The sequence below is a fragment of the Meles meles genome, chromosome 3, assembly GCF_922984935.1.
Source record: "Meles meles chromosome 3, mMelMel3.1 paternal haplotype, whole genome shotgun sequence".
Classification (NCBI taxonomy): Eukaryota; Metazoa; Chordata; class Mammalia; order Carnivora; family Mustelidae; genus Meles; species Meles meles.
Genome location: NC_060068.1, coordinates 68,186,120 through 68,210,537, shown reverse-complemented (window position 1 = coordinate 68,210,537; position 24,418 = coordinate 68,186,120). Strand labels below are relative to the sequence as shown.

The 24,418-nt window shown below is 38.5% G+C and overlaps 1 protein-coding gene across 1 annotated transcript in view; it reads left to right on the top strand.

Moving 5' to 3' along the window:
* The window catches only part of ADGRV1 (adhesion G protein-coupled receptor V1), a 515,461-nt gene that overhangs the window by 481,525 nt on the left and 9,518 nt on the right, over positions 1-24,418 (top strand). The window contains exons 88-89 of the mRNA XM_046001147.1: positions 20,045-20,236; positions 23,226-23,403. Of these exons, the coding sequence (XP_045857103.1) occupies positions 20,045-20,236; positions 23,226-23,403 (370 nt within the window). The remainder of the gene's footprint in view (positions 1-20,044; positions 20,237-23,225; positions 23,404-24,418) is intronic.

Sequence of the window (24,418 nt, the reverse complement as noted above, 5' to 3'; positions counted from 1 at the left end):
TTGGATTCACCAGTATTTTAATGTTGCAGAGGATGTGGTATTGTTTGTTTCCTATCAAGTATATTTCAGAGGCTCCCTTTATCTTTGGGGACACCATGCATCAAAGTTTGATCCTTAACTTTGCAGACTCAAAAACTTGAATTTGACAAGGTTCCAAAGCTGTTTCATTACTCAAGTATTTATGATGTATTAATTTACAATGAGATTTATGTATGGCTGGGGAAATGAACCAGTTGTCTGTAGAAAGTAAATTTGTAAGTCTTTTAAAAAATCTTTAAAAAAGATTTTTATTTAAGAAAGAGAGAAACAGAGAGAGAGAGAGCAGGGGCAGGTGGGGAAAAGGGCAGAGGCAGAGGAAGAAGAAGACTCCCCACTGAGCAGGGAGCCCAATGTGGGGCTTGATCCTAGGACCCCAAGATCATGACCTGAGCCGAAGGCAGACACTTAACTTACTACAATAAATGAGTATGTTTATTATTATTTTTTTTAAGCAACCTCTATGCCCAAGAGGGGTTAAACTCATGTCCCAAGATCAAAAGTTGCATGTTCCACCAACGGAGCCAGCCAGGCACCTCAAAATGAGTTATGTTTTTAATATAGTACTTATTTCATCAGCTTTTTGTACAGAGGTTAGCCCCCTCGTGCACCTTATTAAAGATACATACTTATTGTCAGTTCAGCAGTAAATGGTATTCTGAGGCCAGATTCCAATGTGTGTGTGTATAGCAGGGTTTCCCATACCACCAACAAGCAATTCTCAGGACACCAGCTGGGGGCCTTGCCATTGAGCTCAATTCTAGCACTATCTGCTGGAGATAATATCAAATTCCACAATTAAAGGTTCAGTCCTACAAGATTGCACCCCTCCCCCAACGCCAGTGCCAACATTAGTCGTAAGCCCAGGTGGTGACCTGTACTGTGAGCGACTGCCTACATATCAGAGGTTCCCGACATCCCTTCCTTAGATTCAGTTAATTTGCTAGAGCAGCTCACAGAACTCAGAAAAACATTTACTTACTAGATGTATGGTTTATTATAAAAGAATGTAACTCAGGGGGGCGCCTGGGTGGCTCAGTGGTTTAAGCTGCTGCCTTCAGCTCAGGTCATGATCTCGGGGTCCTGGGATCGAGTCCCGCGTCGGGCTCTCTGCTTGGCGGGGAGCCTGCTTCCTCCTCTCTCTCTCTGCCTGCTTCTCTCCCTACTTGTGATCTCTATCTGTCAAATAAATAAATAAAATTTAAAAAAAAAAAAAAAAAAGAATGTAACTCAGGAACAGCCAGACAGAAGAGATGCACTGGGAGGGCCAGGGGAGAGGACACAGAGCTTCGTGCTCTCTCCAGGCACTCCACTCTCCCCAAATCTCCATGTGTCCAGCAACTTAGAAACTCTCTAAACCTCATCCTTTCAGAGTTTTTATGAAGGCTTCATTGCATACACGTGATTGATTAAATCATTGGGTATTGGAGATTACTTCAACTTCCGGCCTCTCACATGCCTTAGAGGTCCGGGGTTAGACTGGAAATTCTGAAACTGAAAGTTCAACTGTGTAATCACACGGTTGGATCCACTGGCAACTGGTCCCCATCCTGAAGTACTTTCCCAAGGCTGCCTCATTAACATAACAAAGGACACCTTTCTTGCTCTATTCGCTAAAGGGAATTCCAAGGGTTTTAGGAGTTTTGTGTCAGAAACTAGACGGAAAACCAAATCTATGTATCTTATTATAGATCACAATATCACAGGCAGTCACTCTGCTTGTAGGACAGAAAGGGTGCCCCTTTCCTAAAATGTAGCAACTATGAAAAAAGAAAGGTAAATGCTCACTGTGCCACTGACTTCAACTTTGCATATTAAAGATTGAATAAAATGAAGAAGATCCAACTACCAATATCTCAAGCCTACTAGTTTCACACATAGACATAAAATATGTAGGAAAGAGGAATCAATGTATAAACTATAGAGATAAGTGCCCATAATTATTCAGGATAAAAAGTAGGCAAGTACACAGAAACTGCTGTAGCCTACAGAATGTATCTTAAAGGAGTGACCTACTGTTTCTGGGTCTAGACTTTGTAGCTATTGACAAATCATATAAAGGATCACAATCATCCTCTTGCCATGTGGCAGAATATACAGGTTCACTGTTTTTCACCAATAACATGTAAATTAATATTACTAGATTGTTTTTCTTAACTGTGCAAACATTCTCTTGTACAAATCTAGAATGTTTCCTTATATTTTAAGATGATATTTTTCAGAAAATATGTGATTTTGTTTCTTTATCTTATAAATCCTACATTTTTATTTATTACAAGAATTATAACCTTGGTTAGAATAATGTTGTAAAATATGCATTCTCTTTTAAGGGTGGTAAAATTTAAAGGGAAAATACAAACTACTATGTGCAAAACTACATAAAGGAAACCAAAATTTAAGGTTCAGGGTTTAGTTCCTTAATTTTAGCCAATTTTCTTTTTAGTTATAGGTATTGACTAATATGCTTAAATTAAAACTATTTTTAAACCAATAAAATATTAAAATGTGTCATGGCTTGTACATATATTTCTAAAAGCTTTAAACACACACGTAGTATTCAGCTCTTATTGTCTTTCCCATAATATGCCTTTTATCCCCTTCCATTATAGGTGGTGGTTGTTCCAACTTAGCGATAAAAATTTGTGATTACATACCCTCATACACTTAATTACGTGGGATGAGTCAGGGAGCCTCTGCCAAAGAGAGCACCCCAATATAAGTCTCCCAGAATCTCTGTGTTGAGGAAATGGCATAGATGGTACAATTTTACCCATTCCTTAGATAAGAGTAAGCTCTTAAAGTGTAGAAGCCGTTCATAAAGGTACCCTTATTTTTCTAGGCCCCAGGGTTTTTTGGACTTCATATATTCACTTATCCACTCGACATGTATTTAGGAAGAACTTGCGCTTTGTAGGGTGCTGTACCGGGCTCATGACAGTGAAGAAATCCCATTGTCTTGCTTTCGAAAGTTTACAGGCTACAGTGTGACGTAGGAAACCAGCTGGAAAACCCTCAGGACAGAGCAAAGCAAGTGCCATAAAGCAGTTGCACAAGGTGCAGGGATAGTTTTGGGTTACCCAATGGACTGGTGGGACGATCAAAGAAGCAGCTCAGTGTCCTGGAGGGAGCCGGTACTTCACTGATGAGGAGAGCTAGCCAGGGTGGGGAAGAAGAGTAGCAGAGGGAAAAAGAAGGCAAACCTGAGAGAAAGCACAGCACATTTGGAGGAACTGAAAGTGCCTGGTGGTTCAGTATAACTGGAGCGTGGAGTCTCGGGCAGGGAGTGGTGACAGGCAAGGCTCAAAACAGAAGGCTTTATCAGCCAAGTTACAAAATCATGTGCTCTACCCTGAAGGTTTTGGGAACCACTGAAGCATTAACACCTCCCCCCTTCCCATTTTGTGAAATGATTCAATAAAGAAATAGGCCGTAACAGTGAAGAAATTGAAACCCATGCCTTAAGAAAAATAGTTAAGAATTGTATTTATAATCACATGTAAGGCAGAACAGCACCTTGGTTTGTATTCTTTACCAGTTCTGGGAAAGAAGTGGTTATTTGCCATGTAAGATGCTCAACCATGAAGATCCTCCCTGGCCTTACAATGCTACATTATTTCTCTGAACACGACCTTGTGGTGGGCCACCTCAGAAGGTAGGAATGTACTATACAAAGAAATGAACCAACCAGGTTAAGGATGAGACTAACTTTGGGAAAATCCTTTTGGCAATAAAAATAGTATCACCTTATCTTTAAAAGCAGATTTACAGCTTAAAAATATATTTTTTATATTTATTTTATTTGAGCTTCATAATAATACAATGATTATTATGAACTGATATTGATATTTCCATTTTACAGATGCAAAAGTAAAGTTCATATAAATAAAGTGTAGCTCAGTGTAACAGTATTTAACAAGTAGCGCAACTACTTATTATACTAATTAGTATATCATTATATTACTGTTACTTATTGGAGATTCAATCCCAAGATATATGACTTAAACCACATTCTTTTCTTTTCTTTTTTAAAATTGTATTTATTGAGGGGCCCCTGGGTGGCTCAGTTGTTAAGGGTCTGCCTTCAGCTTGGGTCATGATCCCAGGGTCCTGGGACTGAGCCCCGCATCAAGCTCCCTGCTCAACGGGAAAGCTGTTTCTCCCTCTACTACTCCCCCCTGCTTGTATTCCCTCTCTTGCTGTGTGTGTCTCTCTCTCAAGTAAATAAGTAAAATCTTTTAAAAAGGGGGGGTATTTATTCATTTGAGAGCGAAAGAATGCTCGTGCTCACGTGGGCACATGTGTGGGGGAAGAGGTAGAGAGAGGGGAGAGAGAGAACCTGCTCTCTGCTGAGCATGGAGCCTCATCCTACAACCCTGAGATTACAACCTGAACTGAGATCAGGAGTCGGAGGCTTAATCACCTGAGCCACCCAGGTTCTCCTAAATCCCTAGAAGAGACTGCTTATATTTAGTAAAGAAAATTAGATTTAGGAAATCCTTGTTTAGATTTTTTTTGTTAAATTATCAATCACAAGAATTGAACACTCTACTTTCTTAAAGAGTAGAAGACAATAAATATCCTTGGGATTCCAAATATAAAAGAATATAATACCTTAATACAAAAAATGCTAATTTTTGTGTTTGTTTTGGTCTAAGAAAAAGAAATACTCTATTTAAAATGTTCTTTTTTTTTTAAGATTTTATTTATTTATTTGACAGAGATCATAAGTAGTCAGAGAAGCAGGCAGAGTGAGGAGGAAGCAGGCTCCCCGCTGAGCAGAGAGCCAACCCCAGGACACTGGGATCATGACCTGAGCCAAAGGCAGAGGCTTTAACCCCTGAGCCACCCAGGCACCCCTAAAATGTTCTTTTTTAAAAAATAAAAGGAAAATAATTTATTGACTTGAGGTCATGGTAATTAAAAGAAGCACTACTAGAAAATTTATCTTTCATTACTGGTATAATATGTATAAAATTTGTGTTCTGAAGAATTGGCTATGGGACAAATATGAAACAAAATCTTTTTTTCCCTTTGAGTTTCCTCACAAGAGTGTTAATACATGTCCAGATATGAAACTTACCCAATATTGCAAAGTTGAAAAATTCTGTTGAGAAAGAAGTTGGAGAGGTGGACCTTCAGGGTGGCAAGCATTTTAGGACACAGGACTGAATTTTATTTACACACCTCATATTTTAAACTCGAGTCTAAGTTTTTTGAAGCAGGTACTACATCTTTTGCATGATTTATAGGAATCACAGAATTCCCCCATGCATTAGACAGTCAAAAAAGCATGTTAGACAATGTTACTGTATTGAAGAAAGATAAAATGTTTGGAAGAGCACCCCCAGCTTTCAATAAGGCCAGTCACTGGACCCATCTTCCACTTGACTTATTTCCCCCTGAGGCAGTCATCTGAGATGCAGGGAGCTCCAAACACTGAACCATGTGAGTGGACGTGAAGTACTCGTGGAGAGAGTACTGAGCCTGTGTTCACCGCTTGCACGGAAACCCACAGGGCGCTGCTAGGTGACCACTCAGTTCTTCCATATTAACTCAGTAAATGAACCAAAGATGTTCAACAGAGAGTTTAAATCATAGACCATCTTCATTTCAAGAAGGCTGGTTGGAATCTGGGTTTTTGTTAGGGTATACCCAACAGCTCTTCTGTGTCACACAGGATAGCTTTCACAACACTGGGCTGGGCAGAGCCCTAGGGAACCCTACTAAACTGCCTTGTAATGCACAGTCATTGACACTTGAGTGAAAGAGGGTGAGTGAAAGAGGGTGATGTTAATAAAAATGCTGAAACAACAGGCTAAATCAAGAATCCCAAGCAAACCATCATTGTCCCAGCAAACCAAGATCTGAGGTTACCCTAGCAATTGCCCAACTATAAATCCAATCTTCAGCTCTTTTTCCAAAAAAGTGCTTACATATGAAAACGTGTCCTTACATAATTAACGGGTTTGAGAAAATAAAACCTCTCTAGAAACTGTAGTTTTAAGAAAGTTCATATCCAAGATAAAGTGGTTACTTCTGAAATTTGGTGTAATTCTAAGATTTGGTGTAAATTTGGGAGGTTTTTTGGCTTCTGTGGTTTATTCTTTTTTTTTTTCTCCTCTGCAATAAATATTAACAATGAATAGGGCTGCTTTGTATTTTTGCCTTTTAAAATTAAAATATCCTTAGATTTCTTTTTTTTTTTAGAGTTTTGTTAGTAAGTTAAGTATTTCAGGGAGCGTTCCCAGAGAAATTTTAGTGTCCTTGTTTCTCTGATTAGAAAATTACGACAGGGGCGCCTGCGTGGCTCAGTGCGTTAAGCTTCTGCCTTCGGCTCAGGTCATGATCCGAGGGTCCTGGGATTGAGCCCCACATCAGGCTGTCTGCCTGGCAGGGAGCCTGCTTCTCCCTCTCTATCTGCCTGCCTCTCTGCCTACTTGTGATTTCTCTCACTGTCAAAATAAATAAATAAATAATCTTAAAAAAGAAAGAAAGAAAATTACAACAGAGGGGCACCTAAGTGGCTCAGTCAGTTGAGGATCTAACTCTTGATCTCACCTCAGGTCTTGATCTCAGGGTTGTGATTTCAAGCCCCACATTGGGCTCCCATGGAGCCTACTTTAAAATAAAAAACAATTTACTAACAAAAATATATTACATGATTTGTCCCTACTAAGTAGCTCATTAATCAGCAGAAAAGAGTATTTGAACATAGTAAGAGAAAATTTGACAGCATATATTCTGGTTCTTAATATCTGGAACTTTATTGATTTCTGTTTAGATGCTCTATAATCTTAAATCTATGAATGCAAAGAATTCCAGAAGTGTGACTCCCCAAAGAATTTTTGTCTGTTGGTGAGATATCCCAGAGTTTGCCAGTTTTGCCAATTATAATGAGAAACCTATTCCTACCTCCTTAGGGCATGATTTATACCTGTGTGTTTCAGTGAAGCAAAACATAGGATGTTGAGTTCCACATTTCTATAGAAGTCTTTACAAACTATGTCATTATTTTGACGTTGACTCACCTGAGTATGTTTCTAAAACAAGGCCATTTAGATCATTTTTGATGTTTGATTAACCACGTTGTGATGAAGAATTTCTTGAAAGTTTATTAGGGTGTTTCTTTCTCCTTTTTAAAAAAAAAAGATGTATTTATTTCTTTATTTGACAGACAGAGATTACAAGTAGGCAGAGAGGCAGGCAGAGAGGGAGGGGGGGAGGCAGGCTCCCTGCTGAGCAGAGAACCCGATGTGGTACTTGATCCCAGGATCCTGGGATCATGACCTGAGCTAATGGCAGAGGCTTTAACCCACTGATGTAACAACTAGGAGCCTCTGAAGCCCAGCCACCTTTGAAGGGCTCCACTCACCACCCTCGATGCCTGGGCTTCAACCTGAGCCTCTCCCTGCAGCTACTAGGCAGCTTTATTTATTTTTTTATTTTTATTTTTTAATTTTTTATAAACATATAATGTATTATTAGCCCCAGGGGTACAGGTCTGTGAATCGCCAGGTTTACACACTTCACAGCACTCACCATAGCACATACCCTCCCAATGTCCATAACCCAACCACCCTCTCCCTACCTACCACCCTCCTCCCCAGTCACCCTCAGTTGGTTTTGTGACAGCAAGAATCTCTTAAGCTTTGTCTCCCTCCCAATCCCATCTTGTTTCATTTATTCTTTTCCTACTCCCCAAACCCCCCACGTTGCATCTCCACTTCCTAATATCGGGGAGATCATATGATAGTTGTCTTTCTCTGATTTACTTATTTCGCTAAGCATAATACCCTCTAGTTCCATCCATGTTGTCGTAAATGGCAAGATTTCATTTTGATGGCTGCATAGTATTCCATTGTATATATATACCACATCTTCTTATCCATTCATCTGTTGATGAACATCTAGGTTCTTTCCATAGTTTGGCTATGTGCACATTGCTACTAGGCAGCTTTTTATTTTTTTTTATTTTTTAAATGATTTTATTTATTTATTTGAGAGAGAGAGAGCACGAGAGGAGAGAGATCAGAGGGAGAAGCAGACTCCCGAGCAGGGAGCCTGATGCGGGACTCGATCCCAGGACTCCAGGATCATGACCTGAGCCAAAGGCAGTTGCTTCACCAACTGAGCCACCCAGGTGCCCCTTTTAAAAAAAATTTTTTTAGGCAGCTATTTAAATGCCCCAGAACCCTTGCCCAAGCTGTGGACCAAATGGAAAAAATGTTTTTACAGCAAAAACAAAAATGAAAATGAAAAGATAATATAAAAGCTTTAGAAGCTCAGCAGTTACATGTCCAGCTGACTGTCTACTCTCAGCGACTTGTGGGACAGGAATAAGTCAGGAACACAAAAATGGGACATCACCAGAAGGGATCTTGCTGTGGAGAAAGATGTTGACAAGAAGTCACACACACATTAATCCATCACTGTAGAAAATGTCAAGTATTTAATGTGCATTCAGTATCTTCATATGGAACACCTGATTCAGTGTTGAATCAAGTGATTCCCTCACCCCAGGGTACCTTTTTCTGGACAGCACTGTGTATTACATATTTCAGTCTATTCTCACTACTCTCAGATTTTGTCATTGTGTTTTTGACCATGCGGACTACCTCATTCTTCTGGAAAGGAATCTTCTTTGGGTTCCCTTGGTATAGTTAGTCGTGGCTGTCCCCACCCTCTGACCTGCCTGACCGGTCAGTTGTTCCTTGTTTACTCCACTGGTCCCTCTTCCTGTTCGTATCCTCCAGCTGTTTTTAATCCTGAGCACTCAGACTTTTTCTCTTCATCGTGTCTTCCTTAAAATAATTATGTAAGCATGTGGCTTCTGTTTTTACTACTGCACAGCCATTTCCACACTTAGCCTCTAACCTTGCCTTCTCTCCTGGTCTCCAGTCTAGTACTTAAAATAACCTTACATGTTTTCACTTCTTTATGTATCATCTTTAATTTCGTTTCCACAGTAAAGTGATTCCTTCTCCTATTTTATTGGCACGTGGTCATCCAGTTTTCCCCTTTTCATCGGCATCAACACTATTCTTTGGTCACTTACCACTGTCCAAACAACTGAGGTTCATCTGTAGATTGATTAACAGATTACAGAATGCTAGATTTTTAAGGCACGGTTTTCAAAAAGGCATCTTAAAGATGTTGACAGGAACTATGGTTAAAGATACCTGGGTGGCTCAGTGGGTTAAGCCGCTGCTTTCAGCTCAGGTCATGATCTCGGGGTCCTGGGATCGAGTCCCGCATCCGGCTCTCTGCTCGGCAGGGAGCCTGCTTCCTCCTCTCTCTCTGCCTGCCTCTCTGCTTGCTTGTGATCTTTCTCTGTCAAATAAATAAATAAAATCTTTAAAAAAAAAAGATACTAGTGGAGATAAGAATGGTTTTTGCGTTTATAAATATTGGGGGAAAATAGGAGAATAATATTTTGTGACATGTGAAAATTGTATGAAATTGAAATTCCAGGATAGTTCAACAAAGACCATTATGTTCTGCTAAGTCTAAAATCTTTACGATGTGACTCTTTTCAGAAAAAGTTTGCTGACCTTGGTTTAGAAGATTAGTGTCCAATGTATTAAAACAACAAATTCAAAACTCTGGTTTGTCCTCAACTTTTTAAGAAACAAGATGGTTGTGGTAGCTGGGTGGCTCAGTCAGTTAAGCATCTGCCTTCAGCTCATGTTGTGATCTCAGGGTCCTGGGATCGAGCCCCACATTGGGCTCCCTGCTCAGCAGGAAGTTTGCTTCTCCCTCTCTTTGCTCATGCTCTCTCTCTTTGCTCATGCTCTCTGTGTGTCTCTCCAGTAAATAAATAAAATCTTAAAAAAAAAATGTTTATACACCTATGAAACCACAATAATTTCCATCACCCCAAAAGATTCTCAGACTCCCCTGTAGAACATTTCCCCCTCCGCTCCCAGAACTGGGCAACCACTGGTCTGTTTTTTTGTCTCTGTATATGAATTTGTGGTTCTAGAATTTTGTGTCAATAGATTCATACAGTAAGTGCTCTTTTGTGTCTGGTGTTTCTTATCCAGCATATTGATTTTGGGATTCAACGATGTTATGCAGAGCAGTAGTTAGTTCTTTTTGTTATATGGGTTTTTTTTTCCAGCTTTTTTGAGATATAATTGACAGATAAAATGTAAGATATTGCAAATGTATATCGTGGTGATTTGATACACGTATCCACATCAGCAGTGGGCCAGTTTGTCTCATGGCCATAGTTTGCTGGACACCTTGTAAACTTTTTACTGTTAAACAAAACTAAAAGCAGACTTTCGAATAATCTTTTCTGGATGGAAAAACCAACCAGAGAACATGAAGAAAATTTAACCATTTTGTTACTGTTGTTGTTACTACTATTATTAATACCAGTTCAGTGTACAAACTTTGGGTATTTCCAGTGCCTGTGGCAGAGGTTTCTCCGAATAAACCAAACATGGTTTCAAATTATGTTTTTAAGAAGTACTTAGAGATATAACAAGATTTAAATAAATAATCATGGTACGGTTTGGTATTTTTATAATTTTAATTTAAAAAATATGTTTCACATTCGAAGCTTATTCCAACTTGATTCTCTTCACCATTTCTTATTAAAATCAGAAAAAAATATTCTCGGATTCCAAACCTCTTCTACTTAGTTCCATCTCACTGCTATTATGCCCACCTCTACCCTTTTCTGTCCCTCAATTCTACCTCCCAATTCAATTTATACTTCTGAAATTTTTCTAATCTAGGGAGTCTCAAAGCAGGGGGTTGGTGGGGTCAGGGATTTATGTTCTTATAACATTAAAAAAATACATATACACAATGTAATTTTCAGTTCCTTCTGTCTTGGCAGAAATAGTCTGGCTACTGATAAGTAATATCATGACTGATTAGTGTTCCATGCTTGGAAACTTAACAGAAGCATGATGAAAAATGAGAGTCTCAGAGATGAATCTTTCTCTATAGACCCCTACAGAATGTTCAAGAGAAAAGACTGAAGAAACAGGGGTCATATCTGGAGATGAGACTGCTGACTCATGACCTAATGATTGTTGTTTGTTTCCAGAATATTTATCACAAAGAAGACTGACCAAATGTTTCTTGTGTCCATAAGTGACATGCAGGAAAACATGTCCTTAAATTGCAATAGAAATTTTGTATGAAAAAAAATCTTCTCTATGTTCTAGATATTTATGAGAAAAAACAAAATTGTTATTTCTAGTGATTACAAAATTTAAAACGAACATCTTTCTAAGCCCAAATCTTAAAAGTAAAGGCCTCCTAGCCCATTATTTTAGTTCTCGATGTGTGTGAAGTCAGCACACTAAGCCAACAAAACTCTATTGACTCTAGTAATTCTGAATAGTGACCCTTAAAATAGTAAGAAATTTTAGAAGAAGAACTTGAGATACCCATGGTGAACACTAGGTAGTTGCCTATCCTATCCAAATAATTTGTAAAACAAAAAAAACAAAAAAAAAAACAAAACAAAAAAAAATCACTCGGGTAATAAATAGATTTCTAACTATTTCAATTGCGCTGACTAACCAATAGCCATCAAGATGAACTCTCTTGTTTCCTCTCTCTGGTATATTTAATACACACATTAGATTGTGGATTCTTATTATAAATAAGAACATCAACAAAAGCAACTAAAACTGAAAGCTAAGAAGAGTTAAGAAGCAAAGAATGATGAAATTCCTACTTACCTCACACCTGAAGAAAATGTACAAAGGCACAAACACTGGATTTACCTTTTCAGTTTTGTCATTGGCATGAAATCCATCGTCTTTGTTGCTAAGTCACGGGTGATACAAAACAGCAATAGGTCAACAGCCCAAGAGCATGCAAAGCCAGAAACAAGAGATCATGGAGACTTCTCGGGGTTGTCTGCCAAGGGAAGAGTAAAAGCAGAAACCTGTGAAGCTCTTTTGAGAAGGAGGCACAAGAAGTGGAAGCGGGAATATATAAACCCAGCCCCAGCAGAGAAGCCAGATGACAGCCGGGAAGTCACCTGAGGGGTCAGCGCCAAACAAGCCTACCACCAGAGGGGCACCAACCAAGAAAAATGGAGACCAGCCAGAAGTGGATGCTTGGTTCTCCCATTATAGAGTCTTGGCAGTGGAACATGTGAACTGGAAAGACCAAACCAAAACAAAATTTTATTGAGCAATTACTGGACTACCCAACTATGGTGACAGAAATAGAGGGCTAAAAGCAACACATGCCTCAGACCCACATCTATCCCTAACCCCCATCCAACTCTCTGCCACTGCTGAAATGTAAAAACCTTAATCTCTTATTTCACAAACATTTCTTAAGCTCTTCTTGTGTGCTGGGGTCCACGTTACAAATTTTAAAAGTAAAACAGTGGACTGGACATGGTTTCTTGCTTTCTAGGACGGTACAGCCTTATGGAAGATACCCTTTTTTATCCCAAATTTGTGATTTTTTTTTTAGCTGAAAAAGAAATGAATTTTTAATGAAGACTTCATTTCTCTACTTCCCTTATCCTACATTGTTTTGTGCACTTTTTTTTTTTAATAAAGATTTTATTTGGGGTGCCTGGGTGGCTCAGTGGGTTAAGCCACTGCCTTTGGCTCGGGTCATGATCTCAGGGTCCTGGGATCGAGTCCCTCATCGGGCTCTCTGCTCGGCAGGGAGCCTGCTTTCCTTTCTCTCTCTCTCTCTCTCTCTGCCTGCCTCTCTGCCTACTTGTGATCTCTCTGTGTCAAATAAAAAATCTTAAAAAAAATAGATTTTATTTATTTGACAGGACATCACAAGTAGGCAGAGAGGCAGGCAGAGGGGGAGGGGGAAGCAGGCACCCTGCTGAGGGCTGATCCCAGGACTCTGGGATCATGACCTGAGCCTAACAAACGCAGAGGCTTTAACCCACTGAGCCACGCAGGAGCCCCTGTTTTGTGCACTTTCTTAGACTATCTAAAAGATAGGTGGTTTTGTTTGGGCTGTTATTATGATTCCACTGCCTATTAACTGCTTTTTTATAACAGAATTAACATTTATCTGGACATTTTGAAATTGCACATTTTCCCTATGACTCCAAAAATATTATCCCTATTATTTTCTTTTTGTTTCAAAGTTTTAAAAATATGGAAAAGAAAATAAAATAAGTGGTCCATATGTCCATGTTCCCATGTTCCCATAGTCCATAGTTATTTAATATATAGACAAATTTGCTTATATTCATAAAAAATCATTACTTGGAAAAAAAGATAAATATTTATTATTATAAAGAATTGAAACAAAAAATAAAAGTATAAAGATTAAAAAAAATTTTTTTAAGTAATCTCTACACCCAGTGTGGGTCTCAAACTCATGACCCCAAGTTCAACGGTCACATGTTCTACTGACTGAGCCAGCCAGGCACCTCAAGGTTAAAAACTTTTAAAATCACTCAAACATCACCTATAAATAATCCTTATTAATGTTAGGTGACCATAATGAAAATAATGAAGGCCAGGAATTTTCCAAATTCAATAGCAAAAATCACAGATCCAAAAAGCTTAGAGAACACTTGTCAAAGAAAATTATACCTATGTATATCATAGTCAGACTCTTGAAAATCTAATAGAAAATCATGGGGCACCATGGGGAAGTGAAGGGAACATTACATACATGAAAATAATGATAAAAAATTAATAGTATTCTCATCAGAAATTCTGGAAACCAGAAGACAATATAATGATATCTTGGGGTGACTGGCTGGCTCAGAAGAGCATGTGACTCTTGATCTAGGTGTTGTGAGTTTCAACACACGTGTGTGTAGAGATTACTTAAAAATAAAATCTTAAAAAAAGACAAAGTAATATCTTTAAAGTCCCCAGACAAACAAACATACAGAAAATTTGTTAACCTAAAATTCTGTATCTGGTGAAAATATCTTTCTAAAATGAAGATGGAATAAAGATATTTTCAAGCAAATGAAAGTTGAAAGAATTTATTTCAAACAAATCTGAACTATAAGAAATGCTAAAAAGAAGTTCTGCAGATTGAAGGGAAAGGGGAGTGACATGAGAAAAATCCACTCTGTAGAAAGGAATCAAGAGGAACAAAAAGAGCAAATAAAGCATTAAATAAAAAGGATCATTTTTAAAATCATTCCTATTATATACATCTGTATCATTACATCTATTTAAATACCACTGAGTGTTTAAAAATAAAAGTAATACTGGGTGCCTGGGTGGCTCTGTTGGTTGGGCGACTGTCTTTGGCTCAGGTCAGAATCCTGGGGTCCCAGGATAGAGTCCCTCATTGGGCTCCCTGCTCAGTGGGGAGTCTGCTTCTCTCCCTGACCTCTCTCATGTTCTCTCGCTGTCTCTCTCTGTCTCTGTCTCTCTCTCTCTCAAATAAATAAATAAATAAATCTTTTTTAAAAATAATAAAAATAATATTAAGTGAACAGTATTCTAGACACCTTTCTAGGCAAACTAAATATTGGATGTCTAGTGCCAAAAAAATATTAAATATGTGACCATATTAGAGTTGTTATAATGTACAAAATCTAATTTCAATTTACTTGAATTTGTCACAGAAAAACTAAAATTGAAGAGAAATAATTTTTGAATTGCAAAAAATTATTCTACACCACAAAAGATATTCTGAGGGCTCCTGGCTGGCTCAGTTGGAAGAGCATGTGACTCTTAATCTAGGGTTTGTGAGTTCAAGCCCTGTGTTGGGCATAGAGCATACTTAAAAAAAAAAAAAAAAAGGTATTATAAATATATGATAAATACATTAAAAGATTAGAATCACTTTTTATTACATATTTTAATTTTATAATATTGATTGACTGTATGCTATAAAAGATGATAGAATCATCAATAGTCAGATCTCCCATCTCCTCTCTCCCAAACTTAGGAATTTTTTTAGTTGATACTATGCTTTTTAAGTTGTCTAGACTTAACCATTTTATTTGACCCTCTGTAATTCTCATAATTTTTTTCAATAATGGTTTTGTATATAAATGCATAGATACATAGGTGCCTCCTTAGTGCAGTAGGCCGCGCGTCAGTCTCATAAATGCATAGATATGGTCTTTTTACATGATTCTTTTGCCATCTTTGTATTGAATTCTGTTTTCCTCATATGGGCAATTTATCTCTATATTGGTCATATTTTATTGTCATGTATTTTGGGTTTCCCCTATCAAAGAAGATACATGGATGCTGCATTGCCTGCATTTTTTTTTAATGTTTGATAATATGAAATGCTATAATGGCTGGGTATGATATTCTTGGACCACTTTTCCCCTCAGAACTTAATAAATATTATTCCATTGTCTTTTAACACTAATAGTAAAGGTAAAAAAGTCTGAAGTCAGACAAAAATTTACCACTTATTAAGAGATTGGCTTTTCTTTTCTACTTGAATATTTTAAAGTTTAAAACTTAGTAAGGCTACAATTTGGTATTAAGGAATCTATATCAAAATTTCCCCAGTAACATGGTATTATACTTTCAAACTAAAGATTCAGTTGTGTTTTTTTTCTTTTTCAAGAAACGATTCTTATATTAACATTATGGGTTTTTTATACATCTTCACTTACATTCATCAGATTCCTTATTTCAAGGATAGCGATAAACAATTCTTGAGTATTTTTTGTAACCTGTCAGCTTCTTTAATTCCTTTAATCTCTGTGTTTTTCATATTATTTCACTGGAACTTTATATTATCAAAATCTCTTCTTTTTAAATTCTCTGAATCATGATATGCCTCATCCATAGTTAGTTCCAGCTACCGACAGTCAGTGGTTCAACTTTTGTGGCATACAGTGAGATGTGTAGTGTCTGTTAAGACCAGTTTCTCATTGCCTATAGAACTCTAGCTTTTTTATCCCTCGAATGTTTAAGTGCTGGCCCCAGCATACACTTTATATTTTAGTATCTAGACTGATTGAATTCTTTGTGTTTTAATGGCAGGCTAGGCATTGTCACCTCCCTATTTTTATCCTGTATGATTGGCCAAAACTCTTCTGCTATTATGACCACCTCCACCCTTCTCTGTCCGTCAATCCTACCACCCAGTTCAATTTATACTTCTGAAATTTTCCTAATCTAGGGAGTCTCAGGATTGCTGAGAGCCATTTTGGGGTGTGTGCACTAATGCTCCCTGCTGGAGGATGCAGTGTGAAGTCTGTCACACAAGCTCCCATTTACTATGAGTGCAGGATAGCATTCAGAGCATGGAAAAAATGTGTAGTGAGCTAATGTTTCACTTTAATAGAGACAAATGTAAAATTAAAGGAAAGGGCCCGAGTAGCTCTTAAATGGGTCCATTGAATGCATTTGATATTTGAACCACTTTTTTGTAACCTGAAAGAATTATGGGATGGAGAGGTAGAGACAAAGAGGATTGCATGCAGTTATAGTTTGAAAACCTGGATTCTGCTCTCTTCTGAGATCTTTTTACAAGTCCTGCGAAGATTAACTGGTCCTGTTTGAAGGCTGTATCATGGCTCTCAGAGAGAGACAGACACTCTTAGATCAAAGATGAGTTCTCCAAATCAGTGTGAAACCCCAAGAATTCACTTCCTTCAGGGGCAGGCAGCTTAATCAGCTTCCCATTTTACCCAGTTCTCCTCTGCCACCACTTCTCTGTCAGTTCTGCCAAATGGCAGTGTTGATTCTTTCCCACCTCGCATGAAACTGATAGAAATTATTGAGGGGTGCCTGGGTAGTTTAGTCCATCAAGCAACTGACAAGTGATTTTGGCTCAGGTCAGAATCTCAGGGTCCTGAGATCAAGCACTGCCTACACTATAGCTCAGTAAGGAATTTGCTTGAGATTCTTTCCCTTTGCTCCTCCTCCCGCTCACACACACATGCACTCGTGCTCTCTCTAATAAATAAATCTTTAAAAAAAATTTTGAGATAAACAGCTAAAATCTCCTATACTTATTTTGCTTTTGATGATGTTAAGAGCATTTATTAACTCCTTTAGACATTGTGATCTCATTTATGTCTTAGTGAATGTTTGCTAACAAGTTTAAATTCCTGAATAAAAAAAAAAATTAAAAATTGGCCATAGTGGATATGGTTCAACCCAGATATAATCTAACTAAAGACTTTGAAAGCATTTTTTATCTTTGTAGTAGGAGATCCAACAAAATAATCAAAACAGCAGTGCCCAGAAAAAATTTCCTTCAGGCAGCCTTGCCTAAGAAGGAATAGGAACAATAGGTGGATTATATAGGTCCTGCTTTCTAAAAGTTAACCCATTGTTTTATAAGAGATTGTTGTCTTCATGAACAGCTTGAGAGTAGGAATCAGATGTTTTCTCTTTGTATCTCAGTGTTGGCCATGCTCAGAGTGGGTGGTCAGCATATTAGATTGAACACTTGAAGCTCCAGATTCTCTCTTAAATTATTTTACAGACCAGCATACAGGGGAAAGCCCGAGATTTAACATGCAGTGTTTGGAAAAGGAACTTGTTTTTACTCTGAGGTCAGAAATCTCCACAGCTGAGTACTTTGGATAATGAAGGTCTTTTCTATATTTGCCCAGCCTGGGCTAAGACACGGGCAAATGTCACATAATCTGCATTTAAACATTCTTTTCTTTCCCATTTTAACAATGTTTATGTTTCCTGGGGTACATCTGAAAGATTCCAAGTATTTACTGTATATGTAAATATTCTTTTAAGAAAAAAAAAAAAAAACACATGTAGTTTTCACATGCAAGTTATTTTCAGCAGGCAGTTCCTTTCCTGTAGCACAAAAGGCTAGATATAAAAACAAACAAGAGAGAATGTGCTGTTTTAACAAATGGGTCCTTAGAGATGGATTTTAAAGCATGGTTTTTTTTTCTGATCTAGCTTTTACCCTATCACTTTGTAACACTTAGAGAAATCCTGAAATAAATCAGTGACATTCTCACAGTTTTAAGGCTGACAGTTTAATTTTTATCCTGTTTTGTCTATTGCTGTGGCCAAAGTAATTAGGTCATACCCATGTGAAAAATTACTTGTACAAGAAAAATTTTGGATGTGTGTGTGTGTTTTCAGGAAGATTTGTTTCTGCTAATGTTCACATCATCCTTTGCATGTGAAACTAACTCACTTACCCTACATAATCTAAAATATTAATGTTGAGTGTTAAAAAAACCCTAATTCAAAAGGAAACAAGTGTTTCTATTACTTATTTTATATTGTGGTTAGAATAATTATATTTAAAAATATTTTTAGCAGATAAACCACTGATTTTAAAACATATTTGTTAGTTATATAAATTGGATGCCAACTCTGGAAGGGGTCATTCTAACAAAAAGGGAAGAGCGACCTAATTTATGGCGGTAATCTAGAAATGGCAGCAGCGCTCACATACTAGCATGCCCATCTTGCAGACTGTTTTTAATTTTACATTAAAACTTTGTTGTAATTCTTATGCCTTGAATATTTTCTAGTAGGTTTTTGCTATTTATACTAGCAGATAAAAGTTTCAAATCCACAAGCATATTATTTGCTTTATTGCTTCCGTACTCCTAGAAATGTCACGAACCGTGGGAGAATACAAACGTCACCAAATGAAGATACTTATTTGTGTCTTATGAAAAATGTTAACATTAACTCCTTCTCCTCTTTAATAAACTGAATGCTTGCTTTCATTTTTGTGGATTAATTTAAGAATTTAATAACTAGGGGCGCCTGGGCGGCTCAGTCGTTAAGCATCTGCCTTCCAGCTCAGGTCATGATCCCAGGGTCCTGGGATTGAGCCCAACGTTGGGCTCCCTGCTCCCCGGGAAGCCTGTTTCTTCCTCTCCCGCTCCCCCTGCTTGTGTTCCCTCTCGCTGTGTCTCCCTCTGTCAAATAAATAAAATCTTAAAAAAAAAAAAGAATTTTAATAACTAAGGAGATTTTTACTTGCTTCCAAAACTTAAACACCAGGATTAACAGATACAAAAGCCACAATTTAATGTAATTTATTGGGTGAGTATAAAGGTCAAAATTACCAAGCCTTATAGAAGCACCATTAGAAGTCTACAGTAGAACCCTTGTAGAAATCATGAAGGACAGCCAGTGTAGGGAACTTCTGGAACACAAATATAAAATTTGAGTTGCTCTCTGTCGGAAGCAGAGCAATTGTCCGGAGTTTGACGGGATTGTGAAAGAATTTAAAGGGCCAGCAGATCTTTTAAGAATGCACAAGACAGCTTTGTTGTCTCCTGTAACATTGACTGAGAAGCAAGACACGCTAAATATTAAGCAATCCACAGAATTCCCCTGAGTCCCTACCCAGTGATTGTATTTTCAAATAAAACAGTCAGTGAGCTAGATAAACAAAATCAAAAGGCTCAAATAGTGCTGCCCTTCTGGAAGTCTACAAGGTGGTTGGAGCATTAGTACCCCACTTCAACCATTTTGCTATGGGAAAAAAAAATAAGTGAGATCAATGGGAAAAGAGTAGATTTTTGGAAGGGAAGAAGTTTGCTTTCTAAAAAGGTGCACAGCTAATCAGATACACTTCTGAAGTTCTGTTTTCATGTATTAGTAGGGCTAGATTTCAGAGTCATTTGGATTTGAATCAGGAAAAAATTATTTTGGGGGTGCCTGGGTGGCTTAGTGGGTTAAGCCTCTATATCCGGCTCAAGTCATGATCTCAGGGTCCTGGGATCGAGCCCCCACATCCCCACATTGGGCCCTCTGCTCAGCAGGGAGACTGCTTTCTCTTTCTCTCTCTGCCTGCCTCTCTGCCTATTTGTGATCTCTCTCTCTGTGTGTCAAATAAATAAATAAAATCCTTTAAAATAAGAAAAAGAAAAAAATGATATTTTAGTGAGAGGACCGTTTTCCCAAATAACTTTGAATAACTTTTTTGCAATGTTCAGAAATTCACAGGGGTCTCAAGCTGGACTTGTAACTTGTTCTGTAATTCCCTGCTTCCGGTGGAATTTGAAGACAGCTTATAGAAAATAGTCTTTGCTTAGAACCACATTTATTTTTCAGCTGCAGTAGCCGGACTTCCTTTAACAAGCTAGTGTTTTTTTCTCTTGCAGGGACTTTATGTCTTTGTGGTTTATTTCATTCTGCACAACCAGACGTGTTGTCCCATGAAGGCCAGCTACACAGTGGAAATGAATGGACAGCCAGGACCCAGCACAGCCTTCTTCACACCAGGGAGTGGCATGCCTCCTGCTGGAGGGGAAATCAGCAAGTCCACCCAGAATCTTATCAGTGCTATGGAGGAGGTACCTGCCCTTGCCCTAGCTCTTGCACCTACTGTCACTCTCCCCGCCCACCCCACCCCCCAGCACTCTTCCTCCCCACCCTCCCTTCCCCACCCACCTCACTGAAGGGTGAAAGTTAAAAGATACTATTTGACTTTTACAGCCCCTGATCTGTGGTATTTGATTGGCTTATTATGGTACGGTGCCTGTTATCTAATTCTTTTTCTTCCCTGTCCTGTGAGCTATACTAACCAGCGGTTTGTACTAGGAAGTCAGTGCAAAATTTGTCACCGCTTTCTTCAAAATCTTCCGAATTTAACACCGCAGTGACTGAATCGGCTTCGGAAATGTTTTGTTTTTTTTTTTTTTAAATACTGTGTTCTTCCTAAAAATACTTCCTCAGCTCTCTTTCTTCACCCATCCCAACTCATTACCTCGATCCCAACAAACGCTCAGTGAAAAGAAAATAGGTTTTAACTCTTTTTGATTTAAATACCCGAAAATATTTTAGGACAGAAGAGGGCTTCAGCAGCACTACTAGAAAATCTTTCTAGACTGTGAGATCCACCTCCCATTGTCCTCTGCATCTGTCCCCCTTGTTTTGCTTTCCTGTGTCTAAATCACAGTGTCACCAACCTCTGGTAATGCTACCTATAGCACTGGGACCACTGCTCAGATTTTTTTTTTTTTAATTTTATTTATTTATTTGACAGAGAGAAATCACAAGAGAGTCAGGCAGAGAGAGAGGAAGGGAAGCAGGCTCTCCGCTGAGCAGAGAGCCCGATGCGGGACTCCATCCCAGGACCCCGAGATCATGACCCGAGCTGAAGGCAGCGGCTTAATCCACTGAGCCACCCAGGTGCCCCCACTGCTCAGATTTTTTAAACTACCTAAAGACATTTGTCCAGGCATAGATGGTAGGCAGGTCCCTGACAAGTTCTGTAGTGCCCGAGGTGCGCTTGCTTACTATTCCTTACGTTCGTAGTGCCCTCTCTATTAAAGAGCCACTGGGAGGGATGCCAGGGTGGCTCAGTCTGTTAAGCTTCCGACTCCTGATTTCCACTCAGGTCATGATCTCGGGGTTGTGAGATCCAGCCCTGCATAGGGCTCCCCGCTGAGCATGGAGCCTGCTTAAGTTTCTATCTCTCCCTTTTCCTCTTCCCCCACCCTCCAAAACAATAAGAAATTTTAAAAAATAAAGAACCAAGGGCAACAGTATTTGTGTTCGCCTCCTGAAAAATGGCAGGAAATCAAAGAGCATCTGCCTAAAAAGGTAATGGTTCATAGGTAAGTAAGTAAATAGGTAGGTAGAGAGATAATCTACCCACTCGGTGGTATTTTTTGTCCTCCATGTTAATGTAGAAAGGAATTTTGTTCATGTCAGGTTAAAATTAAGGTAAGTAAGTGATCACAAGTACAATATTTAAGAATTATAAGAAATCTAATACCATTTCTATATCCCCTAAGTTCTTAAAACAGAATTATTTTCTCATCCTAGTTGATACCAATAGAAATGGTTATTTTTAGAACTAGCAATTCAGGAGTGAATCTTAAAAAAAAAATATTTTTTTGTCTTGATTATTTACCCAATCTAGCATTTGTCTAGATCTGAGCTATATGATAGCCATTAGCTATGTGTGGTTATTTAAATTCAAACGAAGTAAGATTTTAAAACATCAGAAATTTAGTCGATTACTCACCCTGGCCACATTCAGGTGCTCAGTAGCTATTTGTGATCAGTAGCTGCCATAATGGAGAACATGGGTATGAAATATGTTTCACCACAGGAAGCTCTGTTGGGCAGTACTGGTCTAGATGTTCCACTTCTTAATGAAATATTTTAAGATTTACTCTTCTCTCAGATGATTGCTACAGTCCTCAGGTCACTTTTGTCAATGTAAGGCATCCCTGCAGTCTCTCAGAAAACCTTATGTTAGGAGGGAACAGCTGTGACAGTTTAATTCCTGGGCCTGAGCCACTACTTGAATGTTCGTGGGGGGGCGGCGGGTGTTGCACAATGGCATACCCTTAAGTGTGCTCTGCATTCCTCAGAGGCTTGGAATTGGCCTTGATCCAGCTGTCTGTAGATGAGGGACTGTCAGAGACATTCTAGGAAGCCCTGCAGAGAAGGGAAGGCATGAGGAAAGGAAGGATTAAGGGACTGGTTATCAGTGGCCAAGAGGGACGTGAATATATTTAATCATTTCAAGATAGAACTATCTTTTTTAGGGGCGCCTGGGTGGCTCAGCTGTCGGCACGTCTGCCTTCAGCTCGGGTCATGATCCCAGGGTCCTGGGATCGAGCCCTGCATCAGGCTCCCTGGGTGGGATGCCTACTTCTCCCTCTCCCACTCTCCCTGCTTTTGTTCCCAATCTCTCTGCGTCTCTCTCTGTCAAATAAACAAAATCTTAAAAAAAAAAAACTATCTCTTTTAATCATTTAATCCAATTATTATGTGGATCTTTATATTATAACTGGAAGTTTTACACCCCCTCCCCTATTTTGTCCACCTCCCAACTTCCCTCTACTCTGGTTCTTAAATTCTTAACAGTTTTCTTTGCATACATCCTACAAAAAGTAAAACATGTTGTTTGGGTTAAAAAAAAAATAATTTTCTTGCCCCATATCGGGCTCCCTGCTTGGTGGGAAGCCTGCTTCTCCCTCTTCCGCTCCCCCTGCTTGTATTCCTTCTCTTGTGTTCCCTCTCTTGTTCCCTCTCTTGTGTTCTCTGTCAAATAAATAATAAATAAAAACTTAAAAATCATAATATTCTTTCCCCACACATGATAGCATAGAAATCTACAAGTAATTCTAATAGAGAAATTGTTTAGAATCACCAGACTGAGTTGTCTCTAAGGACCAAAGGTAATATTAAAGGTCTTAATTCTGAACAATTCAAGTCCCTTCACATGGTCTCTGCAATGACAATGTGGAGATAAAGTAGATATCAGAGTAAATAGATGTGTACTGATATTATGCTATCCTTTTCTCCCCATCCTACCTCAAAAAGGTGCCACCTGACTGGGAGAGAGCATCCTTCCAACAAGCCAGTCAGGCCAGCCCTGACTTGAAGCCAAGTCCACAGAATGGCGCCACGTTCCCTTCCTCTGGAGGATATGGCCAAGGGTCATTAATAGCCGATGAAGAGTCTCAGGAGTTTGATGACTTGATATTTGCATTAAAAACTGGTATGTATGAATCCACAAACCACATTAGAAGTAGGCACTCTTGTTATGCTACAACTTGTATCTTCTTCCCATGAAGTTGCAAAAGAAGTATGGTTAGTCTGCCTTAGCACATCCTGATTCTCATGACCCATGCCTAATCCCAGCCAAACTTTAGGATATTTTGTTCTTGGCACCAAATATAACACAACCTAAAAATAATTTATAATTTGCTTCTAAGAAAAAAGCATACTCTAAATGTAAATATCTCTGTCCTGGATTCTTGATGTAACACCAAGATACCACTGAGACAACTTCGGTATTTAAGACGATCTGGTAGGGATCTCACTCAGAGAGTTTCACCTCTGACCTGCCCAAGAGACCTGGAGTGTCTCTGAAGCAAAAAATGTCAAAGGCAATATAATGGACCACATGTAGTTCTGCCATTTTCCAAGTGCCATCATACATCGTATTTTATTGGCTCCTCCACTCAGTCTGTGACCCCAGAGGATGGTTGGTTGTTTTCAAATCAAATATGCAGTTTTTTTCTTTTCTTTTCTCTTAATTTTTTTTCATTAAGTAAATTCAACCCTGCAATGTAGGGCTCAAACTTATAACACTGAGATCAAAAGACGCATGTTCTGCTGTTTGAGCCAGCCAGGCACCCCTGCAGTTTTTTCCCTTTATTTTTTTCTTCAGAAACATCTCGAACTGCCACTGTTATAAAACATTCAGTGACCTTTTCATTTCTAGATGTACAAGCAAGCAAGAAGATATGTTCATACTTAGATGAACCTATTAAGATAATTATTCAAAATGCTTTTTACTAAATATCCCTATATTAAGAATTGTGCTTGGCACTTGGTAAAACTTTGGTAGATACTGTTGGAAAACGAATGGATGAATGAATGAATGGATGGATGGATGAAACATTGAACTTAGAGTTTTCTTGGAGGAATAGACATTCAAACAAACATGACATAAGGAAGGGCAAGTAAGTAGTGAAAAGTTATTAATTATTAAAGAGATCAAGAAAAAT